Raw genomic sequence first — 13,989 nt, 5'->3', positions numbered from 1 at the left:
TCAAAAATTTGTTTAGGTAAATTGGTAATTAACTTTAGGTGAAGAATTTGAAGCCGGAAAATTTGTGGTTGTTCATTTAGGCTCAGTTTGGTTTTAAGGTTTTACTTTTTAAGTTCAATATGGTTGTGCTTGCATGAAGATCGTGACCAAGTTTGGAAATACTTGGTAAGCAAGTAATTGCGGGCATATCCAGTTTAAAGGGATTCAAGTTGAATCTCTGTGTTGCGTTCCGCTCATAGGCTTTAGCCGAAAAGGGGCTCAGGATGGTGAAGAGTAGCATAGTATAAGATCATTTTGAAACGGAAATTAACAAGCACCAAAACTGTCACGCCCCGAATTTTAGAATAATAATTCAAAATCCGAAACATGAATTACTACAACTCAACAAATATCATCTTGAATTTTTTTCTTAAAAACAACCACACCTCACACCACTCAATAATACATAACCAAATCCTCAAGGAGTTTATTTATTACAGCACACTCTCTCCAAATATAATGTAAGCTCAAATGAGCATAACAAACCTCACAACATGAATGAAATCAAAATAAACACTGCAACTCCTAACCAGCTCGATCTCCTCCCTAATTATCCTGACCTGTATGATTATTCGCTACACTGTTTGAATAGTGTACCGGGATTGCAACAACACAAAACCCAGTAAGCTTTCTGAAAGCTCGTGTGAGTAAAAAGAAATGAACGGTTGATTTATTATAACACAATTCTTTTAACTCAAATAACAACCAACAATCTCAACATCTGCAAGGAAACATCAAACAACTCACGGAAATCCACAAGGAATACATTTCCACAATCCTCTAACCACAGTATCACCACTTTGGTCCTACAATCACTCAACCACATATATCACCACTTTGGTCCATCCCAACAATACGTTAGAGCTCTAACTACATCGCTACCTGTCACCTTGGCCTAGGTTCAAGTAATACGACATATTTCCAGGTTAACTTAATAACCCTCGAACTTTGGACTCCCAGCCCTCAGAACAAATATACTCCGGTTAACATTAAACCGTCGAACTTCGGACATCCCCGTCCTCAGAACAAAAACACTCCGGTTATTCTTAACCGTCGAACTTTGGACATCCCCGTCCTCAGAACCCTACCTTCTCCACCTCTATACAACCCACAATGTCAACCATGAATATCAATAAGAACTCATCAATCATGATCATCACATATAAATATGGTAAGTCACATTTCAATCCATAACAACTAAATCATCACAATTCCACACTCTTCAATGTCATACCAATTCGTATATAATCACGCAAATATATATATATATATATATATATATATATATATATATATATATATATATATACACACGTAATCATCCACTCAGGAATGACTACTAATATCATCTATAGTTCAAGCATAAAAATCGTGAAATTTGTTTGTATAGTTAAAATCATTTTACTTACCTATGGACCGTAGTTGATCAAGTCCATATGATTTAAAACAAATATTTACTCCATAAATATTTTCACACAATTACGATAACAATAAAGTAATTAAAAGTACTCGGTTCGTAATATGAACCACGTGAGGTTTACTCACCTCGATATTCCCGCTGCGTCTTCAAATCAACACAAAACACACCGAAACCGCTCACCCAAGTAAAAACCGTCAATCACCTAATCAAACGTGACTTGAATTTAGCCAATCACTCAAAAACATACTCAAACAACAATCCAACGGTCGGATCGAAATTAAATGATGATCCAACGGTCGGATCATCACGGATCGCCATTAGGATCATCCTCCAAAAATCATCACGAAGATCCGACGGTCAGATCTTCCTGAATCAACCTTACTAACATCTCCACAAATTTATACGAAAATCCAATGGTCGGATTCTCACAAATCGCCTTCCGAATCACCTTTTTTACAAATATACGAAGATCCAACGGTCGGATCTTCGCCCAGGACCACACAAAGCCACTGGGACAGTTATACGATCATCATATCAAAACTACAAGTTCATCGGACGGTCCTGACTTCACAGATCACAAATCAAACGATCGAAATCGATCGAAACGTAAAAATTCATAACTAAATCATACGATATCCAAAAAAATACGTATAATATATCAAAATGATCGTATTGAAATGTAGAATCTAAAAATGTACAGAAACTATATTTTTGACCTCCGAAGGTGGCCGGAAATGGCCGCCGGAGTTAGTGGCAGAGCCGCCGCCGACCCCCTCAAATGGTGTCGGGGACGGGCTGCCCCTCTTAATCTCATCATGCTAATCAAAAAACTCCAAAGGCATGCTATCAAAAAATATCAGGAAGGGATCGAAATCTACCTTTGAATCTACGGTAGCCAGAAAATTTGCAGAAACCGGCAGGTGCTCCGATCCACGTAAAAACTTCCACAACTTGCTTCGATCCCTTCTGGAGAAGTATTCATAAACTCAAGATGACCTCACCAGGCCAAGAATCACACGAAACGAAGTCCTGTAGCTCGAGATATTAGGATCGAAAGCCGGTTTTCGATCTAGATCGGGGCTGGCTTCCAGCCGCCGTCACGGGATTCACCGTCGTGTAAGGCTGCTTCTGAAAGTTGAAGGAGGTCGAGGCGAGTACGAGGATAAATTTTGGCAAGGATTGGTGGCCGGTAGCTTGAGATATCGAGCTTGGAACCAAATCGAGCTTAAACCGGCCTCGAGCTCCTCCGCCATGTACGACCCACAATACGGCGCAAAGATGCCAGTCATGGCACTGGAAGCTGAAAAATGAAGCGTCGAAGGCGTGGGACGTGATCTGGGGTCAATTGATGGCCTGTGGAGCGAGAACAAGCTTGGAGAAGTTTGCTCTGTTTTTCGGAGGGTACGGACGCGAGAGAGAGAGAAAGGAGAAGGTGAATAGTGACGGCGACAGAAATGGAAACCCTAAAACAGGAAACTTTCCGAAAATGTTATATACCCAAATTGGAAAAATCTTCTAAATGCCATAACTAAGTCATACAAAATCCGATTTTTGGCCTATGCACGGACTCGTATCGACGAGCTCTACAACTTTCATGAAGGAAGTTTTCCCAAATTCCGTACGTATAAAAAGTCGATTTTTAGGATCGAACATTTCGAGCTTTTATTTAAAACGAAATGTTTCGGAACTTCGATACATCAAAAAAATGAAATTCTTCGTGGCTAAAATTCGTGCAAAAGCACGTTAATAATTCCACACAATTACACGAAATAAAAACGCAAATTTGCGGTTATTACAAAAAGCTGTGTGTAATTCAAACAGCTTGAAACAGGCTACAACTGTATATAAGATCACGATTTGTGTTTAATTTGGCACCAATATTGTACTCCTAATCCACAAAGAAGAGAGGTCGGAGCAAATATGAAAACAACTGATAAATGGAAAAACGTGTACGTACTCATACATTCCTAGTTACGCCGTAGTAGGCTCTGGGAAAAGGACAAAACAAATAGCAAAAACAGTTCATTTAACGCAACCATATTTTTGCAAACTTGTTCCTGCAACAAGTTGTGATGCAAAAACCAAAATACACGATTCTACATATTTTTTTTTTTGCCCTAGACACCTAAGAACATTATAAGAATCAATGAAGAAAGGAAAATAAGAAGCAGAGAGATTGTATACTTCTGTGTTTAGGGAAGCGCCTGGAGATAGTGAGGACTTCAAGATCAGTGTCATCTTCAAGATCCTCCATCTTCGACTTGTCGACAACGTCGTTCTGGTTCTCCGCCCTCGTCGCTTCTGTGTTTTCCATCTTCGGTTTATCAAACGATTGAATTTTTATCAAATTTTAGAACTGGGAATCAACTTGAACCAGTAACTAACTAGAATAGGGTCGAAATTAAGCTGGTCAGAACGAACTGGCCCAAACCATTAATGGGGTCAGGTTTAATTCAATAGTATATTTTTATTTTTTTAACATTGGTATTTGGACGGGAGAGGCAGCTTACCAGTCCAGGATCATGAGACAAGCTAGTGTACTGGTGGGTATGAGATATCCTCATTTACAACTATTTGAACAAAAAATTACAAGTATTTGAACCAAAATTACAACATTGAGAACAAAAGTTACCATATTCATTTACACTATTTACATATAGTTAAACAAAAATTACAACATTGACAACGAATTTGTTCAAAAGCTTGTAAAAATGTCGTAAGAGGTGTAATATCCATTATTAGAACTAAGATTACAACATTGACAAAGAATTTGTTCAAAAACTTGTAAAATGTCGTAAGAGGTGTAATTATCATTATTAGAACTAAGATTACACAAAGTAGGACTCAAATTACAATTTTGACAACAAAATTTGTTCTCACTTTTGTAAATGTGGGTATGAGATACCCACCAGTACACTAGAATTTCCCCAGGATCATTACTGAATTATCAATAGTATATTAAAATTATCAAGTCTGATGAGATTTTAACCTAGAATTCTTGTACAAGAAAAAAAAACTATATTTTCTTCTTCTTCTTGATTTGTTCTGCATCAAATGAGGCAGAGAATGGGAAAGAAGAGGCGATATTCAGTTAAGGAAGGAAAACCCAATTCTGATGGCGCAGCAGCATGCCAGAAATAGCAACGATATCAAATCTAAATTAAATGAACTACGTTCAATTTGATCATGGCAAAGATAGCATCCAACCTAAGATGCGACCACAGTCCTTCTATAGAAACTCCGGTTCAGCTCAATCTATTTCATCCAGAAAGCTACCTCAACCAAGCCAAAATACTTACTTCAAAATCAAAATTCTTCAATGGCTCATTCACTACCCTAAATAGTTAAACTAGAACTCTGAGGGGTTTGTTCCCTCAAAGAGGGTGTGTAGGCAGATAACCTAGAAACCAAACTACCCTAATTGTATTACTAGTTTCTAAGTAATTGGATCAGCTTTTTGCTACATCAAACTTCATAGCCGCAAATCCTCCAGACGCTTCATCGTTTGAACCCGCACTTTAGCGTCCTTGACTAATTTGACACGAGAAGCAGGAGGAATTCCACGAACGATGCAATCTTTAACAATTATCCGGATCCCCTTTACTGAATTGACTGGACCCAGAGCAACAAGAATGTCTCCCTATAAATATATTGGCAAGTTGAAAAGTATTAGATTCAGAACTCTCACTTCACCTTTAGGTTCGAAGACTGGAAATAGAAATGCACCATACAATTCATACATACTTACAACAATACAAATATAACACAAGATCAGATCTCCAATTTCCTGCACACCAAGAGTGAAAAATTGAGAAATATATAGCAGGCATAATAAATTGTGAAGCTATAGATATTTGCCTTAACAATTAACACTTAACTTTACGTTTGCTATTACTATTAGTAACACTTCTTTAACTTGGAAGATGAGTAAAACATGATCTAGATAATGCACCCACCTTTAAGGAACGGTGGCAGAGAAGTTTCATCCGTTCATGAAATTTCTCCTGCACACAACATTAGAGATTAGAAAATAAAAAAAGTGTTGTTTTCTAATATCAAACAAGCTAGATCTCTAATCACCAAGTTAATTACCGTACTCCAGAAACTAAAAGGTCGTGCATCACAACCACAGAAAGTGCTTCCAAAAGTAGGTAAAGCATAGGTGAAGAGTTAAATAACTTGAAACATTTTTTTAAGAAAAATTGAATGAAACCTGTAGCCAAATAAAAAGTGGAAGAAAGAATATGCAACACCTACCTTGTTGATTCCAAATTCTGAGCAAAGCCCATCTTTTTGATACCCCAACTTCATGACGTCCCAGTGCCTTCCCTTCAGTACTGTTATCGCCTGAAATCAGAACGTTGTGCACTCTATTCAGAACATTAATCGAAAAGTAACTTTCAAAATCAGTTGGAAATAGTAATTAAATTTTCAACTCAAAGTCAAGAGAATCAGCATAAATCGATACCAAATTTACTAAATGTTAACGTGACTACTATTCATCCGACAACCAATATTATTGACATCTAAAGAGAAAAACAAACTAGTTCAGATAATTTGGATTTATAATTTGCTCAAAGGTCACAGATAAGAAACAATGAGAAGTTAGTATGTGGCATTTGTACCTGAGATGCAGGAACAGCTAATGTGAAAAGCTGAAGAAGATCCCTAGCTTTTTCAATAAGATCCGCGTCCCTAGTCCTGGTTGTGGAGAACGTCATGGCACATTTCACCTAACCACATTTAAGTTTATATGCATGAAATTATACAAAATATGAACCAAACAGCTTATCTAGATTCATGAAGAAGTGAAGATATATATTTTGCCACTTGTTCCGGTTGATTTAATTATAAGTTTGTTTTTGCGATTGTTGCACGCATCCAGCCTAGTTTGTAGGTATCTGCTTATGTCTTGGCTTTTGCCCTAGGTTGCATCACTTGCATGTACTTATATTCCTTTGTATTATCCCTTGAACTTAATATATGTTCAATCCAATTCTCAAAAAAAATAATAATAATAAAATAAAATAAAATAAAATAAAATAAAATAAAATAAAATAAAAAAATAAATCTCAAGACCCTGAATTCACATTTTGCATTCACAAATGACACATACCAGATTCAATTGGCATGCAATGCCATAATTCTTTAGTGTAGATTTCACCCTAGGCCAATCTTTCTGCAACTGTGATTCTGCATGAAACAATAATCCCAACAATGAAATATAGACCTAAATTTCACCATGAGATTTACCACATACAAGGAAATTGAAATTCGGTCTAGGGTTTCAGTTGATAACAAGTGAGAACAAAGTGCCATCGTTTTGAGAGAGAACGTACCGATGCGTTTGGGGAAGCGCCTAGAGAAAGTAATGACTTCAAGAGCAGTGTCGTCATCTTCATCCATCAAACTAGGGCCACAATTCTCAGTAGATTCGCCAACAACGTCGTTGCACTTCTTCTCCACTGCCTCTGTTGAGTTCTTCATCTCCTCCATCTGTCCACCCCGGCGTTGAATTTTCGTGCTGATTTTATAGCTGAATCTGACGACGTCGTCTAAGTTGACACTGTTAGATCAAAATTACTCGTGTTTTTTTTTTTTTTTTTTTTTGAGTTTACTTAACGATCGATCAGCCTGCAAACTAGGGCTTGTTCTTGCTACAAATTCACCACAATTTCCCCCAAATCAGATCAAAATTATTCAAAACTTCAACCACATCCGATCAAAAGAATCAAAATTTCACAGTAAATAGGAGAGAGTACCTGACGGCCATGATTGTGAGAGGAGCGGTGGCTAGGGTTTTGGTACGGGAAGAAGAAGAAGAAGAAGAAGCAGTGACACTGGCGGGGGTTTACATTGTCTTGCATATCTCGTACATGCCCCTAGTTAATGCGTTTATTTACGATAATGGCATGACTGAGAAATAAGAGAGTCCATTTTCTGTTACGGATAATCCGTTTGAACCGGTCAAAAATTTGTTCAGGTAAATTGGTAATTAACTTTGGGCGAAGAATTTGAAGCCGGAAAACTTGTGGTTGTTCACATGGGCTCGATTTGGTTTGAAGGTTTTACTTTTTGAGTTCACTATGGTCTATGGTTGTGCTTGCATAAAGATCGTGGCAAAGTTTGGAAAAACTTGGTAAGCAAGTAATTGCAGGCACATCCAGTATAAAAGGATTCAAGTTGAATCTCCGTGTTGCGTTCAGCTCATAGGCTTTAGCCGAAAAGGGGCTGAGGATGGTGAAGAGTAGCATAGTATAGGATCATTTTGAAACGGAAATTAACAAGCACCAAAAGCTGTGTGTAATTCGAACAGCTTGAAACAGGCTACAACTGTATATAAAATCACGGTTTGTGTTTAATTTGGCACCAATGTATTCCTAATCCACAAAGAAAGGTTGGAGCAAATATGAAAGCAACTGATGAAGGAAAAGCGTGTATGATGAAGGAAAAGCGTGTACTCATACATTCCTAGTTAGCCACTACGGCATCCTAAGGGTCTGAGAAAAGGACACAACAAATAGGGAAAACAATTCATTTAACACAACTATGATAAGAAATCCTCGTATTTTAGAGCCATTTGGCACCAAGTCGCCACATTTGCTGTTGGAGTGGGGGCACTTAACTGCAAAGGTGCTTCAACGACAGAGTTGTTATGATGAAACTTTCAAGTTTTTTAAGGCAGTAGTAAGCAGAGAAAGCTTGTCCGGAGCTCTTTGCTTGTAGTCTTTCTCCAAGGCTGTTGCTACCAGTGACTGTAGCTCCGAGGTCTCCTTGTCTTCCTTGTTCCTTCCTTTTGCAAGCTGTGCAATGGCAGAAGTACACTGCAAGCAGGTGTTAAAACTTTCTTTCAGTCATTCCAGTTTGTCACAAGACAGACAACAGGGATCAAAACAATTAAGTGGCAGATGTCTGATCTAGAATTGGAAGAATAAAAGTTTTCAAGAGAAAAAGGAGAAATGTAACTAGAGTTTCAGTACAAGCAGGATCAGCAATGATCTACACTATGAAGCCATCGAATTAGATGAGCATTTCTGAATTAATGCACCCCATGAGAGAGAGAGATAACTCACCAAGCTAATACCAAATAATGCCCTGATATTCTTGCCCCCAGTCAAGTCTATAACAGATGCGTAGTATTTCTTTGCTGTCTGTATGTTTTCTAATCCACCAAGAGTGTAAAGAATCTGTTAAACACAGAAAGCAAATTATCAGAGATTTGATTTATCTTATTTACACCAGGTGTTTAGTACGTTAGGCAATGCGATCATGGTCATTTTGGATATGCACTACGCGACTTCAAGTCTTCAACCCAGGAATTTTTCACATCATGACATTTCAAACAAATAATAGTAGGGCAACAAAAATTAAGGACATCGATTGCAATTCGATTACTGGGTGTACGTATACAAAGTATACAGTGTCACATAGCAACAGTACTTCTTGACCAGAGAGGGGGAAAAAGCAACATACATCAGCATAAGCTAAGTGGTAGAGGGGAACAGTAGGTTGTGCTAATATCAGCTCCTCATAGCAGAAGGCAGCTTGCTTGTACCTAGTTTACAGAGAAACTCACTTATCAATTCAGAACAAAGCATGGACAATTGAAGCCACTAAACTTCCTTAAATCTGTAGAAACGTACATTTGCAACGAGACATAGATTTCTGCCAGCTCTCTCCAAGCATCATTATCGGCCATAAATCTGTAAACAGAAGGAAAAGACAAGTCAACAACTTTTTTCTTTTTCAGACATCAAACATATTTTTGTCAAGGCAGTCAATATATGCCTTACATTTCAAGATATTTATTAAGCCATTCAATGGCCCCTGAAGTATCGCCTTGAGCCTTTGCCATAGCTACCCTTCTCTTATGTATTACCTGCAAAAGAAGAATAGATTGAAATTCACATATTAGATACAAAGATCACAGAACAAAAGATCTTCAAAAATTACATTGATCCTTCAACGAAGAATCTGTTCAGAACTTACTTGATCAAGTGGACTATCTTCCAAAAGGCTTGAATAAGCCTTCTCTGCCTCTGACCAGGATCCCTTTGCCTCAAGCAACATAGCCTCTAGCTTGCCTGTTGTATATGAAAAAACATATAACTTATCCACCACAAAGCAACAGCTAACATCAACATTAAGGTTGGCCAGTTATTTTGACATTACTGAAGAATGTAATACTAGCCTCTCTCTACACATGATTTCAATGAATTATTTCGACTTACCAACTCTTTTACTCTCGGGAAATGCCTTTCGTAAAAGCTTGATGAGGTCCTGCAAAAATCAAGTAAAGGCGCATAAGACAACCCTTTTACTTTTGTGAGTATGAACACTTGCACAAAATTTTAACAGTAAAACAAATCATATATGACTTACACACATATGCAAATCTCAATCCATAGTATATGAAGCCTAAAGTTATCAGATACAATACGATTGATTTGGCCAAACAAAAGAGAATAATACATCATCATCGAATCCTAAAGTTGCTAATTCAAAGTACTTTAGAAGTATAAGCTGAAGGAAATAAGTATTATACCTTTGCAACATCAAGACACTGGCAGTCCATGGCTGCAAGTGCAACCTGCTCGTATAGAGTCCATTCTGCATCGAAAAATACAAAAACGAACTTCAAATCGGTGACATGCTAATGACAGGATACATGCTTTCATTATTATATATAGCTAGGACTCGAATGGATTTGCTTCCCCCCTCATTAACAATTTCGTTGTATGAAAACCCTTTCATTACTAGTCGAAACACCAAACAAACCTCTATCTAGCCGAAAATACTACTTGCATCACTAAGTTAAGACTTAGTGATGCAAGTAGTATTTTCGGCTAGATAGAGTTTAGTATACTCGGATACTTGGATGTCGAAACACCACAGTTTTCGAACAACACATCAATATGACAAAATCAACAGCAATCCAACACAACTCAGCAGAATAAACACAAATTCAAACACACAAAATTGCACACAACCTATCCCGATTCATCATGAAGTAATCCCATTCCATTCCCTAAGCTATCATGATCCATAATCAAACAGCCTAAACTAACATGAATTCAAATTGCAAGTGCTTCACCTAATCAACTTCCAATCCCATACACAATTTCAAATCCGGAGCTCAAAACTCACCTTCCGGTCCAAGACTGGATCGTTTACTGAGGTCGTTCAAGATCGACATGCCGTACTTCAAAACCTTCTCGGAACGCCGCACCTTGAGCTTTCGGACCAGGCAGAGGTACTCCCACGCTCCTCCTCCTCCATTATCGACCTGGCTCTCGAGCCTGTTCAATTGCGCCTCCTCCGTTTTGCTCACCATAGCTCGCCGTTTCTCTCTCCTCGCCGGCCGGTTTTGGATCTCTTCAGAATTTCAGAGAGATAGAATTGACTCAGAATGCACTGTCACACAGTTTCATTCGTCTTCTTCCTCCTCCAACACTCTCACGGGGTCAAAACAGTAATTTCACCACCCTATCTGATCCTAACCGTCAGTGCGCTTTCCGTGCATTTGCACCGCTGGATGGGACGTCAAGGTTTTAACGAGAGCTGCCATTCGGTCTGATAAATATCGAAATAATCGAGTACCAACTAACGTAAACTGATATTTCGGTATCCATTACCGATTAAAATTGAAATTGAAAATTATTGAAAAAATTAGTTTGATATTGGTAAACACCGAATTTATCGTCTGTATATTTCAATGAATTTAGAAAAATAGCTCATATATTATTGGGTAATTCATTAATGATTGTTAGATAACTAGTTTGATTGAAAATGGATAAAATTCAGTCTCATACTTGCAAAGAAATTTAAAAATAAGGAGATGAACGCTAAGTTTATGACAATTTATCAAATAAAATCAAAATAGGGTGGCTCTATTCATACTCCCTAATTTGCTTTTTACACCTCCTTCTTTATTTTTGTCAATCAAACTTCTTAGTTTACCCTTATTTTTATTTTACACATGCATTAGAATTGGATGGTTCTATTCATACTTCCCCATTTGCTTTTCACACTTCCTTCTAAATTTTTGTCCATCAAATTTTTTAAGTTACCCTTATTTTTATTTTACACATTAGAATTTCATATATGAAGCTCCCATTCCATCCAAAGTTGGTTGGTCGATACCATAGTTCGCCGCAGAGCTTCAACAATTCTGATGTTAATTTGGCCCATAAACAAATATGCATCTAATTCTTTTCTAGGGTTTCATCAAGCCAATTAATTGGGTGAATGACCCTCCTCCTGTTGTCCTTGATATTTTTTAGAACGTCCAGGAGATCATTGGAATTGACCATGTACGTTGCAGCTGCTTTCCCTGAGGGGGATGAGGAAGTCTTTGTGAATGACCCTCTTCCTGTTGTCCCTGATATTTTTCAGAACATCCAGGAGATCATTGGAATTGACCCTGCTGCAGCTGCTTTCCCTGAGGGGGACGAGGAAGTCCTTATGAATGGCCCTCCTCCTGCTCTCCATGTGCATGTCCTGGAAGCCTTGGCGGTGAACAATGTTTTTTAGAATAATGAACCTGTTTATAATCCTGAATTGGTCACAGAAATCCCGATAAATGTTCCTCTGCCTGCTGTCTAAATGAATGTCCAAGAAGCCGTTGCAATAGGTCTCCATATGGTTGCTGCTGTCTTGAAAGTCTTTGAGGTTAATAACCCTGCCGCTGAAGTCCCTGAGCCGGTCCTTGAAGTCATCCTTAATAACCCTGCTGCTCTCCTTGAATCGGTCCCAGCTGAAGTGCTTAAAGTTAATAACCCTGCTGCTGAAATCTCTGAGCCGATCCTTGAAGTCATCCTTGAGATTAATAACCATGTTTCTGTCCTTGAAACGGTCCTTGATGTCAACCTTGGTCTAATCCGTTGGGGTCGCAGAAGAAGAAGAGCAAGGGTGAGACATAGGTCGCTTAAGCATTTGTACCAACATACGACCGCATTGCCCTAATTGCCCTCCACCATCTCCTCCTCTTGGTGTTTTTTGACCAATAAACTGGTGGCTACAAAACTTCTCTGATGCATGATGCATCTAATTCTTTTCTAGGGTTTTATAAAGCCAATTAATTGGGTGAATGACCCTCCTCCTGCTGTCCCTGATATTTTTCAGAACGTCCAGGAGATCATTGGAATTGACCCTGCTGCAACTGCTTTCCCTGATATTTTTCAGAACGTCCAGGAGATCATTAGAATTGACCATGCTATAGCTGCTTTCCTTGAGGAGGACGAGGAAGTCCTTGTGAATGACCCTCCTCCTGCTGTCCCTGATATTTTTCAAAACGTCCAGAAGATCATTGGAATTGACCGTTTTCCCTTAGGGCAAGGACTAAAATATTGATAGTCCAAAAAATAGAAATTTCGATCTAAGTAACATAGAAATCATTAATAAATTCATGAAATGTTTACATGATCAGTTACCTATAGTATTTCAAAAAAATGTTTGATAAACTTAATTGTATAATGATTTAGTAATTTAGAGTATAATAAGATACACTTACATGACAAAGATATGAAATTCTACATGAGAAATTTCCAAAATGACTTAAATAGGAGAATATGAGAGTTAATTATTAATTATAATAATATTTTACAATTAAATAGATATGTTAAAATAAATCGGTTTTCAAACAAACAGAAAAAGAAATAGAAGATGGTCCATAAATATTCCCAGAAAAATGCTAATCAAAGAGAGAAGAGAAAACAGGTAGACTTGCTCTAATTGAAGCAAACCCTAGGGTTTGAGCGGAGCAGCGAGCGGCGGTGATCCTTCCGAGGATCCTCCGATCGCTTAGCAGTGGCGAGGCTATTCGTCGTAGGATGGTGATGATGAGGGCACTGGCGGTTTCTTTGCTTGTGTTTCTCTTCAGCGTTGGCCGGTGTGGCGAAGACCTGAGTCGATGTTCATCTTCGACCTCAGATCGGTGCTGCCTCTGGTCCAACAGACGGGAATTGATGGTTTTTTTGGCTGACCGGCTACTATGGCGATGGGGTAGACCACCAGACGTCGGCACGGTGACGGGGACGGTCAGATTGTGTGGCCGAGGATGTCATCATCTAGATCCTTCGACGGTGAAGGCGCAATCTGGGATGGTGATGGGGACGGTCCGATTGTGTGGCCGAGGATGTCATCATCTGGATCCTTTGACAGTGAAGGCGCGATCTGGGCTGGAGGCGCTGCAGGGCGGGCTGGTTCCAGGCGTGCGGCGATCAGAGGTGCAACAAAGGGCAGCGGCGGTACCAGTCCTCTGCTTCGGCGCCTGGTCCTGCCTTGATTGGGTGCCCATATCAGCTTTCTGGGTGCCCAGTATAAGGCTGTGGGCTTGGGGGCAGGGCTGGCTTTGGGCCCGAGACAGAGCCCAGTGGTTGGGATTGATTTCTTCTCATATTTGGATTTGGGATCCAGGAGGTGCTTTGGGTACTTACTTGCTCAAATGTGATGTTATTATTTCGGGTGTGTTGTGCTTAAGTTCAGGCAGACTGCTTATTGCTATATTCTATAAAAGATCTCAGTATAAT

At 38.9% G+C, this 13,989-nt stretch overlaps 2 protein-coding genes across 2 annotated transcripts; both read right to left on the bottom strand.

Moving 5' to 3' along the window:
• Positions 1–4,931: 4,931 nt before the first annotated feature.
• Positions 4,932–6,180, bottom strand: LOC133720943 (KRR1 small subunit processome component-like). Its single transcript, XM_062147435.1, has 5 exons — positions 6,085–6,180; positions 5,717–5,806; positions 5,416–5,463; positions 5,208–5,246; positions 4,932–5,099 (listed from the first exon to the last, which is right to left on the bottom strand). Exons 1-5 carry the CDS (start codon positions 6,178–6,180, stop codon positions 4,932–4,934), a joined length of 441 nt encoding a protein of 146 aa, XP_062003419.1.
• Positions 6,181–7,882: 1,702 nt separating this feature from the next.
• On the bottom strand, positions 7,883–10,947 carry LOC133720772 (uncharacterized). The gene is made up of 9 exons (XM_062147243.1): positions 10,607–10,947; positions 10,005–10,069; positions 9,691–9,739; positions 9,449–9,543; positions 9,253–9,338; positions 9,103–9,162; positions 8,933–9,014; positions 8,533–8,646; positions 7,883–8,283 (listed from the first exon to the last, which is right to left on the bottom strand). The coding sequence occupies exons 1-9, from the start codon at positions 10,791–10,793 to the stop codon at positions 8,113–8,115; spliced, it is 909 nt and encodes a 302-aa protein (XP_062003227.1). The 5' UTR covers positions 10,794–10,947; the 3' UTR covers positions 7,883–8,112.
• Between the last annotated feature and the right edge of the window lie 3,042 nt (positions 10,948–13,989).

This window comes from Rosa rugosa, chromosome 7 (assembly GCF_958449725.1).
Source record: "Rosa rugosa chromosome 7, drRosRugo1.1, whole genome shotgun sequence".
NCBI classification, from domain to species: domain Eukaryota; kingdom Viridiplantae; phylum Streptophyta; class Magnoliopsida; order Rosales; family Rosaceae; genus Rosa; species Rosa rugosa.
The sequence above is the reverse complement of the archived record's forward strand: the minus strand, read 5'-3'. Positions and strand labels throughout refer to the sequence as shown.

Coding starts and splice junctions, on each gene's coding strand:
- LOC133720943 (XM_062147435.1), bottom strand. CDS start 6,180: ATGACGTTCTCCACAACCAGGACTAGGGACGCGGATCTTATTGAAAAA. Junction 5,464..5,716: donor CAGAATTTGGAATCAACAAG/GTAGGTGTTGCA, acceptor TGTTGTGTGCAG/GAGAAATTTCATGAACGGAT. Junction 5,247..5,415: donor TCTGCCACCGTTCCTTAAAG/GTGGGTGCATTA, acceptor CTTGGTGTGCAG/GAAATTGGAGATCTGATCTT.
- LOC133720772 (XM_062147243.1), bottom strand. CDS start 10,793: ATGGTGAGCAAAACGGAGGAGGCGCAATTGAACAGGCTCGAGAGCCAG. Junction 9,544..9,690: donor TCCCGAGAGTAAAAGAGTTG/GTAAGTCGAAAT, acceptor CATATACAACAG/GCAAGCTAGAGGCTATGTTG. Junction 9,015..9,102: donor ATCTATGTCTCGTTGCAAAT/GTACGTTTCTAC, acceptor TCTGTAAACTAG/GTACAAGCAAGCTGCCTTCT.